We start from the raw sequence: 25,212 nt of genomic DNA on the forward strand, positions 1-25,212 counted from the left end.
AACACTTAAGATTCACATGCCATAAAATATCTTTCATGTACTATTCTGAACTACATATTCACCTATACAGTTCGAGGGAAAATATTTTCTCCAAATAAAGGGCCTTTTTATGAACTGTTTGGCTTTAGAGAAAGTGCAAGTACTTATCTTGATTAGAGTTCTCTTAACTTTTTTAAACACTAACATGAGATGCACACAGTGGCTGCTTGTAAACAACAAATATATGTGCTCTACCAGAAGCAGCAGCACCTTACCTCGACCCAGCTCCGTAGCATCTATACAGATCAGACACTTCAGGGGGACTTTGGCACCTTTATCTAAAGCTTGATTCAATAAGCTATTAGATAAAAGCACCAAAAAGCCTCAGTAAAGTGCCTACTCTGTACAGAAGTCGGGTGAGCCAGGTCCAACTAATGCGCTGCCTCTTTTGGGCATGCACAGGGCTTGGTGTGGAAGCTTGAGGCGTTTAAAGTGCCATTTGGGGTGAGGTGGGAGGGTTGTTTTTTAAATTTCTGCAAGCAGCCATGTGATCTCTATTCTGGTGTCCTTTCGTTCACATTATTTCAAATACAAGTACTACAATACAAGTCAATATTTAAACTGTAAGGCTTCCGCTTCCCTATCCAGCAAATCCTAAAAGCCATTACATAGCCCAACTTCCAAGCTGCACTCTAATGTAGGCTCAAGCTGAGAGCTATTACAAACTCACATTCTCTAAGGACTGGGTACTGAGAAGAGAGGGTGCAGGGGGAAGGAGAGGAGAGGCACAAAGTAGGTTAAAAAAGCAAAACATATGACAAACGACCTACATATCATTTTATATTCAATAATTAAGATATAATATTATATTTTTTAAGGCTAACATCTATTTAAAGGAAGTCTTTTCCCTGTGTAAATCATAAGCAACCCTTCCCATCTCATCAGCAGATCAACCAGAAATGTTTGCACTCCTTAACCCTCAGAAGTAATTAACAGCACTTTTGTGGACTAGCCACAGGAAGAGGACTCAACACACACCTTCCCAATATATTACAAAACTGTTTATCAAATCTAACAAAAATACCACTCCTGCCCCCTTGACCACAGGTATTTGACTACCTCTAGCTGCGAGAAAAAAAATGTAATTATAGTCAAATGCAGGGGGCACATCTACAGATTCATTAATGCACTTTTGCTAATGTGCATTAAAATTTAGTACCTCTGTTGTGAGGTACTAGAAAACGGTGCATTAGCCTATTTTAATGTGCATTTGTGAAAACATTTTTTTTTTGGTGATGCTTTAACATGCATCAAGGTAAGCTAACGCACATTAAAGTGCACATGTAGACATGGCCAGAGAAACCTAAGCTTGGCCACTGAAAGGCAGTGTGCTGCAACAAAGATGACTGAGGTTTGTCTTGTCAAAGATTTGGGTCTTGCACCTACACAGTGTCATAAAAAAATACTAATTTATTTTAAAATGGTGAGTAGGGCAAAATCCCAGAGCACATTTAATTAGAGCTCTTAGCTCTCACTATTTGACAGAAAAAGGAAGAGCAATGTTTCTGTTCCAAAGAACTCAAAGCTCACAACAGGTCAGAATATTTTTAATGCTATGGATTCCTATTTCAAATCTCTGGATTTCTCTTGTAAATCATGTTTGCATACCTAACAGTGCTAACACTGTGTGGCAACCAAAGGCACGTTTGAAAGGATCTCAAGGTACCCCAGGGTGCTGTAGCACCCTGTTGAGAACCACTGCTCTAGCTAAAACTGATATTTAACATAAACCTAACTACAGTTTAAAAGTAAAAGGAGTTTATCTAAGCCCTTCATTTTCAACTACTCCCTATTTACTTCCCCATTCTGAGTTCACTCACACATTTTTAAAGTATAAACAGAGCAGATTCCTCAAACAGCTTTGTTAACATTATGTTCATAATATTAAAATCCCTCAAAGAAAAACAAATTGTCAAGACAGTAGTCATTGTTAAAATATAAATATACCAATCACTAGCAGGGCCACGGACTATTTTCTTTGTGTGAAATCCTGTGGTGAAGAGAAATCTAGCAGCAAGCTGAATACTAATCATAGTTATTTCTTCTGCTTCAGGCAACAGATGATCTTGTCCTGAAGAAAAATGAGAAAACTCATGTACACAACAAAATAAAAAGCAAATCATGATTTTACTCAGAATTGGCGAAAGGATTAAGACTAATGATCTTGGCTGGGAGATTGTCTGTGCTTAAACTCATTAATTTAAATAGAAAATTTGTTCTAAACGGCATTCACAACTTCTGAAATTTCTTATGACTAATTAAAGCTTATGTTTTCAAAAGGAATGAGTGATTTTGTATGGAGAAAGGCCTGTTCTCAGGCATTGCTCGGCACCCTACACCCTATAAATAGGTTGCATTAGGGTAAATTTTAGGTACTCAATTTTGAGATATTCTTGAAAAAAATCAGGTGAGGGAATAGCTACCAAGTGAGAGTTAAATCAGCCAAAGCACCTGCTGCTAAATACTTCTGCCTACCAACAAATATACTAACAAAAGGTAATTCAGTCTAGACATCAAGAAAAACAGGGATGTTCAAAACAAAATGCACGTTAATGCTTGCTGGAATGCATACATTCTATACAAGGCTATCATAAAACCTTCCCCCAACAATTCAGATGAATTTTCAGTACGAAGATATAGTTATAATCATTCAAGTACTTACCTGGAGGAGGATTTAAGTAGACACTGTTACAAGTAAGTAGTTTCTTTATAAATTGGAAATATTCTAGACTGTACTGCATCCGGTTATGCATGAACTGGACATTCTGTTTCCGTACACTTCGCTCAATGGCTGATGGCATTTTAATCTGGTGGGGTTTAGTGGCAACAGCAAGTTCTGAAATATATTTTATTAGTTCATTGTCTTTGTCTATTGTGTCCATACGTTCATAAAAAAGAATGTAAGCATTCCACCACCTCTTCTGGCGTCTGTAGGACATACGTTTCATCATATGATCAAATACTTCTCCCATGTATTCCCCACCAAAACACTGATTTTTCATTTCTTCATCATCATCCATTTTACACTCAGTTACATCTCCATCATCAAATTTATACCATCGATTTTTCTCACCATCTCCACCATTCCTCTGGATAATGTAAGAGTAATAATGTCCACCACTGGCCTGACCACTGTGTACTAGTACACCAACAAGCCGGTATTTAGTGCTCCCAGAGTGCTCATTTTCTGACTGTTCATTTTGTATCAACTGATTTTCAGGATTTACATCATCTCCCTCCAATTTAGCTACCCCTGCCACTGTATAAGGCTCCATGTCCAGCTCTCGCGGAAATTCAAAGTAATCATTGAATTTGATTGCACACTCCCTTTCCCAGTCATAGTCGAAACGTTTTAACTGGATAGCGAGAACTGGAGGCAACTTCTTAATCAACAGGCGCTTGACCGTATCAACCTGAAAAACAAGACAACACAGTATTTTAATAAGTATCACTTCTTAAGTTTCTTCTATCAACAAAAGTTAAACGCAGAAACTAAACAATGAAATCCCATGTGGTAACTACTATCAAAATGCATCAAAAGCACAATCATATATGTGGAAAAATACTCTGAGAATCTTTAACATCAAAGCAAATCTTTAAAACCAATGCTATAGTGTAAACAGTTTCCAATTTTGTAAGTGCAGCAAACATGGGCCTGAAAATTCAACAATATCCTCAACGTCCTGCTGAATTATGACAAATAATTGAAACAGCATCAGTTCTCAAAGTTCCACCATCGTTATTACCCGATCCAATTTAGGATTGCTAAAACTGCTATTATTTTGCTGTTATATGAATCTAACAGATTTCCATGTTGTTTCTAAATGGTTGGCTTACCACAACCAGGAATACTTATTTTTTAATTCCATATTTAAAAACAAGGTCACATTAATTTAGATAGACTAGATATGTTAATCATTTTAAAGTCTGTGGTTCCCCGAATCTAGTCTAAGGCCTTTAATTAAGAAAAAATGTTTTCTGGAACCATGTTAGTATGGCAAAACTACTTATATCCCCATCACATACTGATAGCATTCAGTTACTCTCTCAAAGACAGAGTTAAAATCCTTTTACTACTATAGTAAGTAGTAACAAACCTGCATAAGAATTAAATCAGAAAAGCATTGCTACCTTTTTATTGCATTTTTCACAATGATATGCATTTGCACCTTCCAATAAGTCTCCCTTGACATACTGTTCCAAAGAATCAAGCAAGTTTTGGTGATTTCGAATATCTACATTCAGGGTTGTAAAAGATTCTTCACATTCGTACCTACAGATATGATCAGAGAAAGACCAAATGTATTCAGCTGGCAGTTTTACACCCCTTGCAGAACAATGTAATATGGAAAGTTTTATTTAGCATCTGATGTCAAAAGCTGGATGCACTAAAATATGAAGCCATAATTTATTAAATAATAATACTTAAAACAATGCTTATAATAATATTCAAAACTTACAGCCTCCCCTATCAAGACTAACAGTTAAGAACAGATTGTTTTAATTATTACTACAAAGGAATAGGTCTTTATGTTAAAAACATTTGTTAATTTCACAATACAATAATTTCATAGTTTTTATGCAAGTCAACACCACTTTTCTCTCCCAAGAAAACAAATGGTCAGATATTAATGATATTGTGCCTGGAAAAAATACAAATTTACTCCAAAAATGTAAATTCATTTATTGTACTATTTATTGCAACTGAAAATGACCAAGAAAGGTACAGACATATCTAATAATATAAACTGTGCATTTATCTACCCTCTGTTGCATTTCGGGGAAGTACTGAGCTCACTTATCACAGCTGAAATTTGAGCAGTTACTACACATATATTCATATAGTTACTACACACATATATTTTCTATTTAAAGATTTAAAAAGTTGCATACAAAAACGGAATTTTATTTTCACTAATATCTTGGGTCAACACTATGCAAATTAAAAGAAAAAAGGTGGCCAACCATATTAGAAGACAACATCTATGAGATGGTTTAATTTTCTATAAAAGTCACTGGCAGATTACAAAAACACTTCACTAACAAGAGTTTAGATTGTCCAATACTGCCTCATTCCCATTTTTATAGAAAATGGAAGATGCCTGAACTTCCACTACTAAGAACCTAAAAACGGAAAATTAGAGTGTGTATCACCTATAAAATGCAACCTTAACTCTGTCCCCTACTGAAGCTGGCAATAGACACTTGGAATGATTAACAGTGGTACCATTGTAAACTTGAGTGACTAATAGAATGCTACTATTTTTGTGATGCACTGTTCTGATTTGCATTACAGCATATAATTGCATATATTCCAACTGTGTTCAGCTTATTAGAAAGAAGTGTGAAAAAAATAGGAGGGAGTACACAGATAGAACTATTACTGTGAACAATCAGCTAAATATTTGAAGGGATTCCATAAAGAAAAAGGGAGAATACCTTTTCTCTCTTGTTGCAGAAAATTTTCGCTGTTAGAACAATGAAAGAATGGAATAGACTGCCTAGGGAAGTAGGATAATCTCTATAATTGGAGGTGTTCAAGAAGAGGTTGGACAGACACTGGTCTGGGATGATCTAGGAGTAGCTATGTTTCTACTCTACTATGGATATTTTCCATGCTTCTGGGGCTTTGCTGGTTGCCACACTGGACTGGGAAGGATTCCTTTCCCCTCCCCACCCCAACCAGTCTTAACATTATATGGGTTTTCTTTTTCCCCACCTTCCTCAGAAGCACTGGGTGTCAGCTGCAGCCACGGCTGGGGATTTTGACTGGGATGTGCCAATGCTCCTGTAAGGACTTAAACCCAGAGATGCCTGGATAGAGGGTCTTGCCCCTCTGCTCAGGGTCAGACCAATCACCATATTTGGAGTCAGGAAGGATTTTTTCCCCATGGTCAAATTGGTATGCACACTGGGGGGTTCTTCCTTCCTCAGTAGCAGGAGGTGTGGCTCTCTTCCTTGGCTCTCTCAAACATATTTTAACAACTTTTACAGCAGTAGCAGTTGGCTGCCATGGTTCCCCTCTGCCTTATCCGTGGCAGGTTGGGGTGTTATTTTGTGGCTCTCAGGGTTGCCTGTGCAGTTTTGCTAACCAGCTGGAAAATGGACTTGTACAGAATGGTCTGGATAGGAATGATTCTGCTTCAGGCAGAGGTCCCTTCCATCCCTACTTTTTTGTGTTCTCAAATCTACTTTTCATTGCTACATCTGTAGCTAGAATAAAGATGAGCCATCTATTTCACAGTAGCTGCTTCTGTGGCGGGCCAGTAGGGGGCACTCTTGTGCCAAGTCACCCACCTCACTGCGCCACACCAAAAACCAAGCTTCTAGTGGGACGGCTACATCTGGCCAACCCATCTGGAGCACACCTGAAAGCCTGGGGTACCGCTGCCACCACCCGAACTCAGGTCTCTGTCTGGGTCCTGTGCCGCCTGGGATACACAGTCCCTGTAGACCTAGGGGTTGCGTAACCCCAGCAGGATATATCTGGGTGCTGCTTATAGCCTGAAGCATAGAAAGCAGCCTCCCTTAGTCAGCTGAGAAAGGGAGCAAGAAGGCATGCCCAACCCCTCTCAAGCATGTACAACAAGGCTGGCTATAACAGACAGCTTTGCTGGGTAAAAAGGGTAGGTATGGGGAGGGGTACAATTCAGAGAAGAAGCAAAAGAATAACCCTGAGCAAACAAAAGCAGTTCGGTAGGTTTTTGATATGCGACTAGAGTACATTAAACTAAGTTCCTAGTTAGGTTTCTGGTAAGTTACTCACTTCCACATCTAGAGGACGAGAGAGCTGCAGAGGTTCATGCTTCTGTGTGTGTGTCTTAAAAATGTCTGCCTGCCTTCTTCCTGGAGGGACCCTCGTAAATAGCCCTCTTGACCTCGCTGCCTGAACCCAACCAACATCAGGTATTTTCTCAGCATCACTGATGCTGACCAGTGGATTTGAGTAACATCAGCTCTCACCTTGAGGAAGGACCACTGCCTTAGGACTGCCCTCCCAGGCCAAAGGCGGGAGGCTTAGCAATAGACCTGACCACAGGGAGATGAGAATCACCCCTCCCTAGGTGATCCCCTAGGCAACCAGGTGGTTGCCTAGCAACCGGCTGATAGACACATGGGGGGGGTGCAGAAAGAGAGAGAGGGAGAGAGAAAGTGAGGGAAGGAGAAACAAACAACCCAAAAAGTGAGGAGGCTGAGAGGGAGTTCTTTCACAGCCTCTGGAAGTACAAAGCAAATTTTTTATATTTCTTGATGACCTGCTTGATTATAATCCATGTTTCAGATCTATAAAAGTGCTACAAGAATGGACTCGTGCTGTATCTCCTCATCAATGTTTGCTCTCTCAAGAGAGGTGCCTAACGAAGGGAAGTGCTTGACTACCTCCAAGCTTTTTCCCCCGTATGGTAATTTGGGGGTGGGAGGGCTGGGTCATATTCATGGCCTAGAGCAGCCTGATGGGGCACTTTAGTTTTCTTGATGTTGAGAGGTGGCCAAAGTTCAATCGGCTTCTGCAAAGAGATCCAGCGTGGTCTGGAGGTTTTCCTCAGTGTGTAATGATGGCACAATTGTCAGTGTACTGATGATTGTTTGGAATGTTTTGGTCTTTTGAGTGAAAATGTCTCAGATTGAAGACACCTCTATCTGGATTGGTCTCTGATCCATTTAAAAAAAAAAAAAAAGGTTCACAGTAATCTGTCAAGAGTTAGAGACCTCAGTGAGGTCAATGAAGGCCATGTATAGTATAGGTCCTGAAGTTGTTCCCAACACTTTCCTTGGATCTAGTGGGCAACAAAGATCATGTCAATTACCCTGTGGGATGGTCTGAAACCACACTTATATTCTGTCAGGACTTCCTTAGGAAGAGTTAGAAGACAATTAAAGAGGATGTGGGCAAAGTTTTTCCCTGCTGTGGAAAAAAGAGCACTATCTTGATAGTTCCTACACACAGACTTATCTGCTTTCTTGAAGATGGTCACAACGTTGGTGCTCCTTGGGTTCCCAGGAATGTCTTTGTTCAAATTTGAAAAATAAATTAATGGAGTTTCAGTACCAGTTCCTTGTTGCCAGCCTTGAAGATTTCAGCAGGTATGCCATCTGGTTCAGTAGCCTTGTTGCTCTTGGTTCCCTTCACAGCACAATAGACATCTTCTAGGATAGGCAGCTTGGCAAGGGATCCCCTTTCAGATCCCTTGCCAAGGGAGGCATTCAGGGCAATGGTGGCATCCACTGCAGTTGACCCACAGTTCAGGGGTGCCTTAAAGTGCTCTTAAACAATTCTGCAATCGCAGGAAAATAGGACCATAGGAGACTGGATCACAGACAGCTTTTGTTGCCTGGAAGAAGCTATACATGTCACGTTTGTTAATGTACAGCTGAATGTCCTTGGGCTTTATCTTGCCACCACTGGTTTTTGATTTCCTGGAGTACTGCAGTAGTAATTCACATGAACCTTTAAGACACAAAAAGGTTGCAATGACATGCTCCTCCTGTCTGCTCTAACCTGATGGGAGCCTCTACAACTTTCTAATAGAACCTTCTTGACTTTTCTTAATTAAGTGGTCTTAGTCTGGTCATATTATATTGTCCTTCAAAATTACACATCAATCTTTGTCCTCAAAATATTTATTTTGTGAAGTTTATAGGAATTATGTAAGATGTTCTTAAATTCTTGAAAAAGGTGGTAAATATTTATCATTTGGAACACACTGCTCTCTAGTGAGTAGATAAGAACAAATTAGATAATACTTTAACAATAATCAATTTTGAATTGCTTCAAGGCTGACCTTTTATAAAAGTAGTTTAGCTTTCAAATGAACTCTTGATAGGAGTTTTGTTAATATACTAAAGCTATTTCCTATTACACCTAAAATTATCACTTCAAAACTGTCACTCCAAGAGAATCTTTCAAGCTTCTAATCCAAAAAAAATCTGGATTATCGACTTCACAAATCACTTAACACTATTTGCGACAAGGATTTGACTTGATAGGCTCTGATAAAACCCTTCAAGCAACCCTACCAGTGAACAAGCAATATATGGAGATGACCAGTTAAGAAATTTTTGGACATAAGCCTACTTATTTTTTTTAATCAAATGAAAAGAGGCGGTTCTGAACAGAGCAAAAAGGTTATTCAAATTAAATACCAAAGAGGCCTTTTTTGTTTTAATTTGCAATCATATGCGTGCTCTGCCCTATTGTAGAATTGTTTACTATAATAACATTCTCCTTTGAATCCAATACCATCAAACCACTTGAGTGATATTTATTCAGTTATTTGTCCCTCACAAATTTAGAGTTTTTATTAATCTGACATAGTCCACTTATTCGCAACAGAATTTCACTAATCACTGACCTTTGATCAATGTTCAGGTCACTGCATATTCCAATTATTTTGCCATTAGCCACCTTTTTGTGGATTGGAAGATTTTTGTTTTAAAATAAAACCTCAATATTTATGCAACTTGACATATTTTTGCCGTCTTCAGTCCAAGAGACACTAAACTACATTTAAGATGATTTCTCTGTTTCAAAGACGTTGCAGAGTACACAGTAATTCAACTGAAGTCAAAGGGTAATTGGGATAAAATCCATTCAGATCGTGACCAACCAACTGATTGACTAAGCAACTATTTTCCAATATAGTATATATTGCAACTGTTTTCCAATATAGTTGCTAAATCAGTAAAAGTACCGAAAATTTAGGGGTGTACCAATCAAGATTTTGGGGGCTGATACTGATAACCAATATTTTAAGGAGGAATATTGTCTGATACCAATCTGATTTCCAATACAGCTGCATGCAGCTGCTAAGTCCATTGTAGTGGAAGGGGAGGGAAGGGGCATGGGGAGGGGGGCAGATTAAAATCCCTTGCAGTGAGGGAGGAGTGCAGCAGGGGCAGACGCTGCCCAGCTGGGGCAGGGCAGGTTGTGGGACAGAGCCGCGGCTCATCTGGAGGGCATGGGGGGGCAGCTTCTGACGCTTCTTGCGCCCCAGGAGGACATGGGGGGGGAGGGTTCATGCCCCTGGATCTGTGCAGGGTGTGATGGGCAGGCTGCAGTTGCGGGCTGGAGCTGGGGCTGTGCCGAGCTATTCTCGGTGGGGGCTGGACTCTGAGCAGGTCGTGGTGGTGCTGGGACCCCCTCCCCCATAGCACCCTCCCAGCATCACTGCCACCTGCCCCAAGCCCAGTCCCTGCCAAGAAGAGCCTGTCACAGCCCTAGCTCCACCCTGCAACTGCAGCCCATCTCCCCTCACCCCCCCCCCCCAACAAGCCACGGCTCCATCCTGCAACCCGCTTCAGCTGGGCAGTGTCAGCCCCTGCCCCACTCCCTCCCTCACTGCAGGGGGCACTGATCTGCCCCCCGCACTCCTCTTCCACCACAACAGACTTATTAGGTGCATGCAACTTCAAGCTGTTGGGCTGTTCCTTGCTGCCTGTGCACAGCACTGCAGCAGAGTGCACGCACAGGCATTTATTGGCCACATTGGGTTGATTTCCTTTTTTTTTTTTTTAAATACCGGTGCCAATCTGTTAATCGGATCGATGTACTGGTGCACCTCTACTAAAATTAAGGCACAAAGAAATGTATCAGCAATATAAATGTTAAATATACATTATTTTAAGATTTGCCTTGGTATTCATGTCCCTTAACAAGTGGAAATAGATTAGGATGTGGAGTCACCAGAAATAAAGTTGTTGCAAGGTGGTTGAGCTTTGTCCTCATGCTACAGATATAGGATAAGAACAACTGCATGTGGCTGTTATGCCATCTCTTGCTCTAGCACAAGCAGTGTGGCATCCACTATGCATACATTGTAATCCAAGTTGCACTGAACAAGAGTCTGATAGTTGGAAGCAATCAGATCAGCAGTTTAAGGCATTTCAACAAATGTAAACAATATTTAGGCTGTTAATGCAGCCTTGTTAGAACAAGAATGCAAATTCAGCTTTTTTTTTTTAATATGCCCAACTAAATTTCTGAAGATTTGTATAAGGCATGTGCACAATTTGCTTTACAACCTTTTAGTTACAACATTCCTATGTAAACATAAGCTGTTTGACTATAACAAGTGGATTAAAAAAAAACAACTTACCTATGTGGGCATCCTTGACAAATTTTCTGATCAGCAAAGGACCCTCCCAAAACCTTACTTAACATAGCCGGATGGCCCAAAGCTTTTAATGCTTCATCTAAACTATCCACCAAGGAATTAAAAAATTCTAAAGCATCGTGTTGTTCACGTAGATTTACAGGTTCACCCCAAAGTCTAAGAGAAACAAACGAATATTTAATATTCTAGAAAAATAACAGTTTTTTGGGGGTTGTTGTTGTTTGCCTCCTCCCCCCTTATTTTAAGGCAAAATTCATTATAATTATTTACAGTACCGCCTGTCCCTCTCATTAAGCACAGCAAACTATGACTTACTGCACTGTATAGCAGCAGATTACTAAAACTAAACGTTCCTTTTAATATAACCTAATGTACAGATGTTGTAACCTAAAAATTGCAAGACTTCAAAATACTCTAGTCCTATTTATTTTTCAAGCCACATAACTACATCACTCCAAGTAATTTGTATAAAATTTAAATTTACTCAAAAGCTTTTATCTAAATTCTTCTTTGTTTCTTTCTTAGCAATTCTGTTACAACTAGCTCCACTGGCACAATTAAATACTACAGAACAAAAATTAATACCAAAAACAAATTTTCCTTTACCTGAATTGTTTCCAAAACCCCCTTGGTACATAGTACTGTAGTCTAGAAGCTGCCAAATGGCCAAAAATGACTTGGAGATGTCTCAGAACTCCAATATTGTATTCTTTCCTATCTTCCGTTTTACTTAATGCTGGTTTGTCTTCATACTGATGTGGATAGCCAAACACATCATCCCGTGGATCAACATTGCTCTATTAAAATAAAGATATGCAATCTTAATTACATAATTAAGTATATTACAGATAGAAAAACAAACTAAAATACAATAATAAAGACTTAGGTATGTATACTCTTTAAAGTTCAAAATTAGTTACTGGAGAAAACAAGTAACCCTTTTTTGTGATTTCTATTGCAATTTATACACATTATGCTAAAACAGCATGAGCTGCAGAAGGGAGAAAACTGGAGAAGAAAGACAATTATCTTTACATATTAATTCATTCTATTTTCTGGCAGTAAGCACTTCCAAATAAGAAACATAATTTTCATTTTTTTCTACACTGTAAACAATGTAGGGAAAAGAAGCCATTAAAAATAAAATTCTATTTGTTGAAAAATGTTACACTGAATTGAACGTATGAGAAATGAATACCTAGTTCTCTATAATTACTTTACCTCATTGTCCTGTTTCTCATCTCCAGACATATCATCATCTACATCACTGCCTGTGCCTTCAATTGCAAGAATCCCATTCCTGATGGCTGGAATCATGTATAGTTGCTGAATGACAGAATTCATGTAGCAAGTGGCACCAGCATTTTTTAAGCCTACAAATCCCTTTGGCGGCCGAGGCCCAACTGGGGGTAGATATTCCCATTCTGTAAGCGCTTCACAAGCTGAGATAGAATAATCAGACTTGATTTTAAAAGGTCTTTATTACAAAACATTACAACAACTAAATTTTGATAGTTAAAACAAATGTAATAATTTCACATTCTACAGTACATGGGTGTCACCTTAAAGTTTAAATACATCAAATTTGCCACTAAGATTTTAAGACTTCTAAAAATCGATGCCCTCCCTTGTTACTAATGACAAGTTGAGCATAAAATCTGCAAAAGTAGTGTCTAATTATATTAACTAGTTAACACAAAAAATACTTAATTGATAAGCCAAGAATAAGATATATCCACCCATCTATGTGTGTGCCATATACAATACACATCCATCCATCCATAGATATGTCTTCCCTTGAGATTAAGGATTCTTCTTTAAAATCAATTTAAAGAATTCAAGATCCATTAGCAGTTAACGGTAACCAGAATACAGCATTGTTACAGAGCTCAAAAAGAGAAATACAACTAAAATCATGCCAAATACATTTTTACTACCCTTCACATTTCTTATACTACACTATTTGTATTGCAATTTAAAAGAACAGTATCAATGACTTATGGCTGTTTTCCAAACGGCCCCCCGCTCTCTCCACAATTAATTCAAATTGGCTACCAGTAAGCCAACCCAATGACCTATCAGCAATAATATAAAATAAGCAACTTTGATCTGAAAGTGACATACCTTCTCCTCCAGGTAAGTGAACTACAGTGTAGGTTACATACTTAGAATATGTAGGAATTTAAAATTTGCTAAACTGTGAGCAAAATGTGCCTCTTACAGCTTTATGTAATGAACAGCCAGCCTCACCATCTGTCATATAAAAGGCTTATCAGAGGCGTTAATTGAAAGAAAAACACCATAAGTACTTATTCTAATGACAAAAAGGCTAAGTAAAACAGAGGAAACAGGACAATAAAATAAACCCTAACAGAGTAGCATAAACTTGAAAAAGAAAACAGGACACTAGTTAAACGACTCATTGCAAGGCTGGGCAGGATTGGTTTCAGTTGCTTATAACTTTGCCAAATTACATATTTGGGTTGAAATTTCTGAGGCTGTATCTAACCTCAGGCTGATTATTATTATTATTTTGGTAATAGTAAAGGCACTTCTATGAACAAGACAAGGGGAAAAATATTTTGCCCGTGTTTAAAAAAAAAAAAAAAAAAATCTTTTATGAGAGAAGGTTTAGCACTTCTGGCTTTGGAACAGGGACTTTAGCAACAGGCAACATGTGTGTTAGGGATGTGCTTTTTGCCACTCCTGTGATAATCTACCCATATTTGGAGAAGTTGAAAGCCTTTGAAAAACTGAAGTTTCCACATGCTCAGTACACTTTTGAGAATTTAAGAGTTAAATTTTCTGAAGATTCCATCCATACAAGGCATTCTCTCCAGAAAAAGGCCAAAATGTAACTTTCTCAGCAGCTGACATTTCAGACAACTACAGGCTATGCTGGGTGTAGGTACAAAACTGACCTTAGTTGAGACACTCATTGGGTGTGCTCTTAGTGACTCTTGTCTGGGTCCAGAAAGTGGGGTGGAAGAAGATGACTGATTTAGTGCAGAAAGGACTAGAGAAGGGCCCCTGGGGGCACTCAGAGAAAATAAGTGGAGGTAAGAATCTGGTTTTAAGGAAGAGGGGAACACCAGTAGGAGTTGGAGTGAATGGGGAGATTGCAACTGGCTTGGCAAGAAGACCTAAGGACAAGAACTGGGAACATAATTGGGAAAGGGAAAGAACAGAAAGATTAGTAACCACTGTTGGAAAGCAAGACTGGCTGAGTAGGCCAGAAAAGACTGGGACTGTGAGCAAGTGGGTCAAATCAAAGGATGTGAGGGGGAGGAGGGAGATCAGGTAAGGCTTTTGGTTGAAGTAGGAACAACTGGGACAAGGAAGCAGGAGTGTGGGGAGGAGGAGTGAGCTTAAGAAGAGGGAAACTGGTACCAGCAGCAAGTCAAGTGGTGAGAGGGAACAACAATGGAAGGCAGTGATTGGAGGCCGCAGTGGGAGAGAAGTCAGACCGGATAAAAATTTGGAAAGAGGGGAGACCAGAAAAGACTAGAAAGGGAGAATGGGATTGAAAATTATCATGTAATAGACCATCACAAAACAAATACTCAAGAGGGCTACATCAAAGCTGCACAGGAAACCTTAAGTCTGTAATTTCCTAACTTTTGAGCTCCTGGTTAGCCAACTACATTAGTGTATATGGGGAAAAGGGTATATACACATAACAATACATAGATTTAATAGTTAGAAAATAGAAGATTAGAAAGTGTTACATACTAGTTATTGCTGTACCAATGTAATACATTTCAGTCAAGGTGTCTACTATCTGTTTCAGGTTTCGGACACATCCCACTGCCAATGCAACCAGCAGCTCAAAACCAGCATTAATGGTAGCTGGTGAACTACACACTGGTATGGCCTGCTCAGCAGGCAATTCTCCATTTCTCATGTATTGTAAATAAACATTAGAAGATGGAAAGATGAAATCATCTATCAATTCCTGAAAAACAGAAAATAAATTAATCTGTTACTATAAAGAAGTCAAGTATTTTTCAACATACTGGAAAGCATTAAAACACATTTATAAAACTGAAGAACCTTGAAAATTAAATTTAATAACATTTTATAACAGCATTATTCCTTCCTAAAAAGTTTTAAAAAATAATAAAATTGGAAACTTCTGTCAGTAGATCAGTACAGAAACTTGCTTAATCAGAGTATTATTTTGGAAGGCTACTATTCTAGCAATAGAGGTTTTTTGTGATTTCATCCTGTACAATAAGAATTTTCTCCTCCATGTTAAAAGCAAAGATTTAAAAAAAAAAAAAAAAAAACTTTGTAAATCAGAACAAGAACTTACTTTAATGAGATTAGCACCTCCCTTTTCACAACCAATATGGTATTTTTTTTCAGGGGTTTGGAATGACAATAATTCTTTTGTTACTCCAAGGTGGCCTTCTAAGATAGTCTCTTCAACACCAGTTTCTCCTGTTCTTTTCACTTCATCCTAACATTTATAAGGAAGTTGGGAGACTTTAAATTACATATATTTTTGTGAAATTTACAGCCATATTTTCATAGGAAATATCTGAAAAGCAGTTACATTAATTTTACTGATATTATAACTTACCCTGATCCTTTTAAGCCAGTCAATTTCATTATTAAGTAGAACTTCAGCATTGGGCACATTAATATTACTATTGTAAGCATAGTTGAGAAGATGTCTTAACAGAGTGAAGTAGTCTCCTGAGTGTTTAGCTCGCTCTCTTGCAGTACTCTATAACCCAAAAATATAAGCATTTTTAATTTATAAATGACTTCCTTTTTAAGCAAAACTGCAACACGAAGACACTTTTTCCTAGAGGAGAACAGGTAATATAAAAGATTAAAATATAAAGATTTAATTAAACATTTAAAACATAAGGATTTAAAAAAAATTAACAGCAGTGTTTGGACTTAAACAAATAGAAGGTTTGTTTTTGAACTACATTAAAAATAGTAGATTCTTTTACTAACCAGCAAGGATCAATTAGAGATTGAATATTTAATGGAGAGCCATTAACACACAACATTTAAAAGTCCTGGCAGTTACAGTAAATAAAGACTGAACCACTTCTCAAAAACATGTACTCATTCTTTAAGTGTACCTATCAAACCACTAAACTTTTTTAATACTACAGTTTACCATTCCATTTAAAGATAAAACTGCTTCTTAAAAATATACTTCTTACATGAATTCTTGGTTAAAAAATTTACTTTCTTTGTTTGGATCACCAAATTCAGAGTAAATTAAATTGAAGCTGACCTGTAACAAGACCCATAATAGCATAATCCATGGGGGAAGGGATGAATAAAGTGTACTACATTAAGTAATTGCTTTATACATGGAAATACTTTCCCTTTTCATTTCTGTCCTATCAATCACTTCTAATAGAAGAGTAGTTTTCAAACTTTTTCATGTGAAGACCCCTAAACAATTCTGAACGGAGATGTGGACCCCTTTGAACTGTATGTGTGGATATTCACATACTTTTGACTGATCAGAGTCATCTTTCGTGGACCCCTTAGACAGTCTGCAGACCCCAGGGATCCATGGACCACAGGTTGAAAATCACAGTTACACAACAATGGTGCTCAGCCTCCAGCCTGGCAATTAACATTACCATATTTCTAGACCCATGGGAATCCTGTGGGCCAGATGACATGGCTTCATGTGTCAGAATCTGCTGGCACAAAAGGGTTGCTTCGTGGCTGGATCTGGCCTATGGCATAGCTTCACTCCCGGATTCAGCTCGCGAGGCCAGAAGGTTGAACACCAGTGTTATAGAACATCAGACTGTAAATTAACATTTTGATTATTCTGGTACAGTGCCTTACCCCTAGTACAGTAAACAGCAGAGTAATGAAGAAAAGTAGAGGTCTATGTCCCATGCAACACCTGGTAGCCATTAAAAAGAACTGCTCCTGTGCCATCTGACGAACAGTTCTGAAAATTTTCAAACACATTAAACATAAGTTTCCTCATAAAATACAGAAACAATACAATACTGAGAGATGAAGTACCCTTAAAAGCAATGCTGGTCCACTCACAAGAGGTAGTAAAACAACATATATAAAAAAAAAAATGCAATTTTTTGTGAAAATTTAAGAAAAGCAGAAACTCCAATTGTTGTTGTCCCTCATATTTTCCCTTCTGACTCATTCATTTGCAAGTCATTTTATATACACTTATTAATACACAACTTTTTGTTTAATTCAAGTTCAGTAAATATCTGAATACTGTGTTTCAGCGTGCAACAAGGATCACAGCCTACGTAATAAGCATTATGTAAATGATTAAATTAGGTAAAACAATGAAATGAATGTACGTAATTTTTACAAGAGCTGAAACTTTAGTAAGTAGCTTACCACAGGAAGCAAACGTCTCTGCCTTCCCTCTAACATCTGGTTCCAAACGTTTTTGTGAAGGTTTTGAATAAGGAAATTAGGGGAGTTTACAAGACAAAACTTTGCTACCAAATTCCATTATGAACTCAGGAGTTACCTCTCCTTTAGACTACAGGAGGTAGTTCATACTTATCCACAACACTTCAGAGTGTTAACTGTTCTCTGTGTACCCCAATAGGTGGGTTGAGTCTCCAATTACCTTATTAAAAGGTAATTTCCTAATGCCTTATGGAGCTGCAGTGTGATGTAGTGGACAGAGCACTGATGCAAACAGAAGAGACCTCAGTTATGTTCTTGGCTCAAGCACCGGTCTGCTAAGCAACCTAGGACAAACCACTTTACTTCCACACGCCTCAGTTTATCCCCGTGCTACAAGTGAGGAATGACATCTCTTTTGTAAAGTAATTTGAGATGTACTGATGAAAAGTACTAATTACTTGGTGGTATTATTTGTGCCAAACAAATATAAACATGGAAGAGGCAAATAACTCAGACTGAATGGAATTTGAGAGATGTCAAAACTCAGGAAAACTCAGTAGCAAATTAGCCATTCTGAATTTTAACCTTTCCTAGTTATCTTGTATTGGGGAATGCAGAGCAGTAAGGGGGAGGGAGGGGAGGAGGAGTCTGTCTGAAGACAAAAGATATTTTCTTAAAGTCCATACGCTTAAAAATTGAGACCACCCTCCTAGGCTAAGTATGGAAAGTCAAAAAGCCCAAGGTTAGACCAATTCAATCTTCGCAGATTAGTATAAGCTACAAAGACTGAATGGAAAAGCAAGAGAACAGATATTTACTTTTGATTCCAAAAATACAGCCACATGCTTGCAGTGGCCCAGGCCAGAGGGGTGCTAGAGCATGATGGAGCAGACACCTTGGCTGGAGCAAACACCTTGGGCCAAGGCTAATCTACCCACCCTGCAAAGGGGGGGGGGGAGGGGGGGAATTTGTGGGGAAGGTACAAAGCATCGTGGGATACTGGGCGGCTGTGAGTTTATTTGAATCTGGAGGGGATCTGGGACAGAAGTTCAGTAAATGGATTTAACCTAAATCAGTTAATCTAACCTACATCCATCCAGGTTCATCTAAAACTGGTTTTGGCCATTTTGAAAGCAGTTTATATGCACTGAACTTCTGTTGTGTTACAGATTTGAAATGGTTTCCAATCACTTATACCAGTTTATGTGTAATTTCTGTTCCTAGCCCTGAAGTACCTTCCAGTCAGGGTACGTTTCCCCCTGGGTATGAAAATCAGGTTCATTGTGCTTTATGAGAGTCTGGATTGATGACAAGATGGCAACTGTACAAATTTTCCTTGTTGTGTTTGGCATTTTGTCTGCCCGGGAGGCCCACCATGGAGTCTAATTTGTTTTGAAACAAGTTGATTAGTGGCTGAACATACAGGCTTAGATTCACTCAGATATGTGAAAAAGTAGATTTTTTTCAAGCCTTGGAATTTAAAGGTGGGTGGAAATATGTTAGAATGGTAGTAAGGATAACGATAAGGGTGATGTTTTCTTAAACTGCTGCTTAGTCAGTTCTCAGCACTAAAAATATACTGCATGTTATACTTACAAAGATGTTTATGCAAACAACATAACTAATGCTAAAAGTCATGTGTCAGTTCTTGCAGAAATACGAGTGGTTATCAGCTACAATTAAAGCATGCTTTATCTTTACGAAATTATATCATTCATAGTGATAGGAAACCATCCACATTTCGTTGCTTTTAATTCCTCTAACTGATGTCAGAATAATGCCTACATTAAGACAGCCAAACATATTAAGCCAGATTAAGTCTCCTGACTAATCCTCACAGGGATGAAAACCCAGTTGAGGGGTGCCCAGATGGTGATTCATGGAAACCCTCCAACTTTCACATAAAATGTGAAGATCAAAAAGTATTCAATAACAGTTCACAAATTCCTTGGTTTACAATGTTCAACCATATAATACGGTAATTCTCTTCTTCACTGCCTAGTTGCATTTTAAGACTCACATCTGAGATGACGCAGTAGGGATTAAGACATCATAAATTAAATCATCCAAAGAGGTGATTTAATAGCATCAGTCTGCTAAAGGAGCAAGGGGATGACACAAAACTGACCACCTCTAATTTAACCAAATCTGTGCTAATCTGAATGTACTTCTACATCACTGGCAATATGATTTGAGATTTGCTTTCTGGACTTCTGACCAAAAAATACATTTCACTTTGTTGCAGATACTTTACCAGTATACATTTTTACAGAGAGAATGTAAGAAGGCATTGAATACCAGGAGACTGCCAATATTATATCAAACAGATAACAATCTTGGGACTATTTTCCATATTAGCCTGCCACAGAGATATAAGGCATTATTTGAGTTTGTACAGTAAGGACTGCACATCTTTTTAGCAGAATATATATCTGAAATCTCTCTGCAGCAAACCAGAAGTTCAGTACTGACCCCTTCTTGAACATCTCTAGACAGTGTTTTATTGCAATCCAACTTTGGTGTGCAATGTATGTAGACTTGGAACAAAAAAAAAAAAAGGAGCTTAGTAGTTTAAGGCAGGCAGCTTTAGAAATAACCTTTTAATTCACAAACTGAACTGTGCTGTTGATTAAAAAAAATACAAGGAAATGGTGGAATTCATTTCTCATCCAATATTTACTAGAATAAATAAAAGTAGAAAACAAATGTAACTGAATTTGTTCCTATACTAAAAACCATGCAAACTAATTTAACTTAAGCAAGGATTTCAAGCTTCTGTGAAGATAAAGGTGTAATATTCAATATCACAGCATTCCAGAAACCTGAAACATCAATATTTTACTACTAAATGGTAACTAATATTACTATGGCTGATAAACTCATACGGAGTAAAAAAATGCATTTACCATTTTGTTATGCCAGATATTTAAACTAATCCTGGATGACAGTATTAGGACAAGGTACTTGTTGCTCTTTCCTTATGCTGAATTTTTTATCTCTATACCTCAGAATAGTTCCCCCAAATTAAAAAATTATATTGATAATCAGTTTATTGTTGCATATGAATACTAACCAAAACATCTACTTTAAAACTTTAGATTAGTATGTACTGTGTTTTGAATATGTAAAAATGTTATACAAGTGATTTGTTATTTTGGAATACTTACTTGCTGTGACAGTGCAACAGTAAGTCAATGATAAATGTCTGCCATGCCTTTTCTTTACTAAGTGCGTCCAATGCGGTTGGAATCAAAGCAAAACACAGGGTCATCACCTCCAGTGCTTCACAGCAAACTTGCTCATCTTCCATGTCGGGTTCATTGCCTGCATTTGTCTGTAAAATTAACAAATTGAGTAGCACAAAATGAATACAGAGACACAGAACACTTCAATTCACTACTAGTTGCACATTTCAAATGAACGTACAAAGCACATACCAAGAGTTTGTACACTAATGCCTATTTAAACCTATAATGCAAGTGTTCAGATATATAGAGTCAGTTCTTCCTCCCCCAAAACTGTCCATTCATGCATTTCATCATACCTTAAATTAATAGGTTGTCTGAGGTAGAGGCTATCTTGTATGCAACACTTATAATGTTCTGTTCTGATTAAGGCCTGCCCCAAAATCTCAGATTAAAGCCCCTCAAATCTGCATTTTACTGCAATTAAAACTAAACAACACACTATATCTATCTATAGCATAGACAGCATATATGTGTGTGTGTGTGTGTGTGTGTGTGTGTGTGTGTGTGTGTGTGTGTGTGTAAGTATGTATGTATCAGTTGAACACAAAGTTTTACTGATATATTTACAATTTTAAAGCAATTTAGAAGCATATTTGTGCCTCAAATCATTATAATGAAATAAATTCTAATTACCTATACCCCTCCCCTCAACTGTTTTGTGACACTAAGCAGCCCTGATATACTGGTGCCCTGCCCCTGCCCATACCATTGTCCCTCAGTCCCAAACCATAGCTCCCCCCATATCCTTGCCATTACCTCTCACTCCCAACCCGTAGGCCCTGGCCCTGCCGCTGCCACCCCCCCTCCCCCCCAGCCCTGCCAGAAGAGGTACACAGCTGCCTCCTGCAGACCTAAAGGATTCCAGCGGGGGAAGGGGAGGCAGGTCCCTTTAGGGGCAGTGGGGGGCTGTGTGGCTGAGCTGCTGTTGCCTATGCTCTAAGGGGCAGGGGTGGGGTGGCAGCCACATATGACCAGGAGATGTTGCCCAGGTAGGGTAGGGAGAAGGCTGTGGCCAGGCTGCATGGTGCAGCGCAGCACAGGAGCCCCAGCCTGGAGCAGTGCACTACTGGCACCCCTCCTCCTCCCTCTAGTCTGTACCAGGCTGGATTTGGTCCGCCACTGCCTGCACGAGCAGGAGCCACTGCAGCCACTGGGGGCAGGGCAGAGACTGCCTAGAGCCCCTTGCCCTCCTCCAGCTGCTGAAAGCATGGCTCAGGCTACAGCCATGCTCAGCTTTATGTTGCTGTGCCGGTCCCCTCCACCACGCCCCAGCCCCAGACTGCTGCACAGGACAGTGTGTGGTGCCCCAGCTGTTGCCTGTGTTTCTGGCCAAGCACCTCCACAACATCCCTGAAAGCCCCTCCCTGCTCCCTTTCCCTGCTGGATGGGCAGAAACCTACAGGCAGGCCCTGCTAGCAACGACGCTGAGCTGGCCTTGACAGTGACACTGAGCACTGCTCCAATTCCATTGTCCCGCTGCAACCCCAGTACCCAGACACCTTCCCCAAGCACAAGCAGGTACCCTCCTCCCAACACACACATGCCTACACAGGCCCCCTGGACAGTCCCCAAGCCCTGGCCCTCCAAACCCCCCCCCCTTCCCCCCGCAAATAAATTTACCTGTATCTGGTTGCCAGGGCTACTCCCGCCACCCTGCCTCGCTGTATGCTGGCCATGTGTGCGCACACAGACGCACACACACACAGCACCCCCCACCTCCAACTGTACCCCCTCCAGCCCCAAGCAGTTCCTTGCAGGCAGGAACGCTGTCAGCTTGCAAGGAGAAAGTTGCAGTTTTCTCCTTTAAGGGGGAAATCTGCTATTTTTTCCTTTAACAGAAAACCCAGGTCCCTGTTAATATATCCAACAGATACTGCCTTTTACTACTTCAGTGAACAAATATTTGGACCTGATCTATATACAAAATTCCTTCCCAATTTAACATCAGTAACATCTTAAAATATTAGCTTTAATTTCTTTTCCCCCCTTTTTCTCCACTGGTATGTCTTAAACATTCTCTCTTTAATCGAGAATGGGAAGATTTTCTATATTACTTGGTATACAAGCAAATTCAGACCATGGCCTGCAGGAAATACCAGGCTCGTTTAGCAAAACAAATCTCAAAGAGAAAATGTCACACAGAATGTTTATCCTATTGGTATGCAACTCAAATGCTCCTGGACCAAAGGCAGACTATCCATGCAGCCTAATATAACAGTCTCTTTCTCTAGAAGATATCAGAGCAAATGAGACAAAAAAAAAAACCCCAATAAAAAAAAAAAATGATGCCCAAGTTGTGCCCCAATTACAATATAATTTATACCCAAAACTTTCAAATAGGACAGAATTGCAGCAAGCCAGCCACTGACAAAAATGCCCTTCTACTTCTCCATCTTCTAGAAAGCATATTCTTAGTCTTCAAAAATCCTATGATTAAACTGCCTGCCATCTAAAGCATACAAGTACTCAAGAAGCCAGAAACATTTTCAAAGTCACAAAAACTCCCAGCAGTGAGAAGTGCCAGCCACCTACAGTTGGAGCTTAACAGGAAACCCTCAGGTAAGGGCCCATATTTTTAGTAGGCACCACAGACACAAGATCAGCTAGGGCAGTGTGGGGAACATCACCTGTTCCTCTCAGACCAATAAGGAGTCATTTGTGGCACAAGAACTTTAGTGATCACATGAACCCTAACTAGGTGGGACAGGATCCTCAAGAACACATTCTGGGTCAACCTGAAAGACTGAGATCTGCGGAAGACAAAAACACACGTGGCCAATGTACCCATGCTTTCAGAAGCTCCAACTAAGTCAATACTCCATGAATTGTGTAACAAGAGGAGAGACAAACAGAGAGTGGGATTTCTAAGGGGGGAATCTAGAAGTGAGTATAATAGTTGTATGAAGAACATAAGCTAGGGAACAAGGGGTTAGTGGGGAGAGGTTACTACCACCAAAAATTACTGATAGTTACCCAGATTTTTTTTTTTCAATAAAGAAAACGAAAAAACTTATGCTGTTCACAACATGAAGTTCAAGGTTTTGTAGGCAGAAGTTTTCTTTGATCAGAGAAAAGCTATAGCATATAATAGCTTTTGGGAAGACTTGAAAATATGGGTTTATGGTCCAAGGAGCTTTTATATTCAGGACCTTTTTTGACTAACAAGTTCTTAATACCAAAATTAGAAGAGATTAGTTTTTTTTTAGAAAACAAACAAATGCAGTTTCAAATGCTATTTTGGCCAGTTTTCAGTTCAGATGTTACAGCTAATCTGACTGGATTTCTGACTTGAACACTGATGCTCTTTTTCCTTCTATAACTAAAAACAGCCAAACTGAGTTTTCCTACTGTGCCCCAAAGTTATTTTTTAAAAAGCATAGCAGAATTTTAAAAAGTTTGAAAAAAGTTCTATGTAAGCAAAATTTAAATCTTTACTGTGTCTCCCATCCCCCACTGCACAACACAGGGTAAGAGAGGCACCCATATAAGCAACAAGTGATGGGAAAGCTCAATCATCTCCAGCTGCTAACACCAGGTAACTGTTTAAATGGGAATGGGGACCTTTCCCTATTCCCCACTGTACATGTTGGACAGCTATTTAAATAGGAATAGGGAAAGCTCCTTTGGCATCCTTCAACACAATTTGGTACCACTAATTGGGAAGGGGGAGGCTTTGTTTCAGACCCCAATGGTCAGCTGAGCTTCATAATTCAGCACCAGCCATGCCCAGTCCCAGTGGAAACCCAAGGCTATCTCCCTGCTTGATCCTCAGGATCAGGCAGGCAAGTGCTGTGTGCCAGATCCTAGAGGTGCCCCATACCATAAGGCTTATTGAGACCTGGCACCTAAATAGTCTTAAGGTTCAAGGGCTACAGGATAAAGCTCTTCAAGGTGCTGGGTCCTAGTGAGCCTCTATCCTGAAGCTGACAATCAGCTGACTGTCAGCTCTAGGATGATGGGGAGTGCCGCATGTTCAATTTATGACACCACAGAAACCAGCCAGAAAGATGTTAAACATTTGAGTAATACATGTGTGCCTGGTTTGCCATTTTATGGCACCATAAATTTGATGAACATGTGATATGCTGCTATTTATGACACAATGAACATGTTAATCATGCCAGAAATATAACACGTGTCAGGGGCCTGAATGTCAGAACAAGCCCCTTTCCTTCAACTTGGTGACATGTTTCCATCCTCCAACACTTCAGAACCCAATTTAGTGTACTAACTTTAAAAAGTGGGGGAAAAAAAACTTGTCTAACTATATGTTTTTCTTTTTCGGTGTGTAAATCTTGTTACTTTTTAACTCTCCTACTGAACCTTTGCTCTATTTTCACACTCCATTCTCTTCTGTTATTTCTTCCTTCTTTTTTGTTTCTTTCCAAGCATTTTCCCCTCTGTTTCTAGAGATCCCTTACACCCTAGGT

General features: G+C 39.3%; 1 protein-coding gene across 1 annotated transcript in view; it reads right to left on the minus strand.

Moving 5' to 3' along the window:
* Nucleotides 1-25,212, minus strand: part of USP9X (ubiquitin specific peptidase 9 X-linked) — a 189,490-nt gene that overhangs the window by 40,278 nt on the left and 124,000 nt on the right. The window contains exons 26-36 of the mRNA XM_006266676.3: nucleotides 20,702-20,868; nucleotides 16,986-17,094; nucleotides 15,739-15,885; nucleotides 15,469-15,615; nucleotides 14,886-15,108; nucleotides 12,375-12,595; nucleotides 11,760-11,950; nucleotides 11,136-11,309; nucleotides 4,171-4,312; nucleotides 2,702-3,452; nucleotides 1,987-2,110 (exon numbers count right to left, since the gene is read on the minus strand). Of these exons, the coding sequence (XP_006266738.1) occupies nucleotides 1,987-2,110; nucleotides 2,702-3,452; nucleotides 4,171-4,312; nucleotides 11,136-11,309; nucleotides 11,760-11,950; nucleotides 12,375-12,595; nucleotides 14,886-15,108; nucleotides 15,469-15,615; nucleotides 15,739-15,885; nucleotides 16,986-17,094; nucleotides 20,702-20,868 (2,396 nt within the window). The remainder of the gene's footprint in view (nucleotides 1-1,986; nucleotides 2,111-2,701; nucleotides 3,453-4,170; nucleotides 4,313-11,135; nucleotides 11,310-11,759; nucleotides 11,951-12,374; nucleotides 12,596-14,885; nucleotides 15,109-15,468; nucleotides 15,616-15,738; nucleotides 15,886-16,985; nucleotides 17,095-20,701; nucleotides 20,869-25,212) is intronic.

This window comes from Alligator mississippiensis, chromosome 1 (genome assembly GCF_030867095.1).
Source record: "Alligator mississippiensis isolate rAllMis1 chromosome 1, rAllMis1, whole genome shotgun sequence".
Taxonomy (NCBI): domain Eukaryota; kingdom Metazoa; phylum Chordata; order Crocodylia; family Alligatoridae; genus Alligator; species Alligator mississippiensis.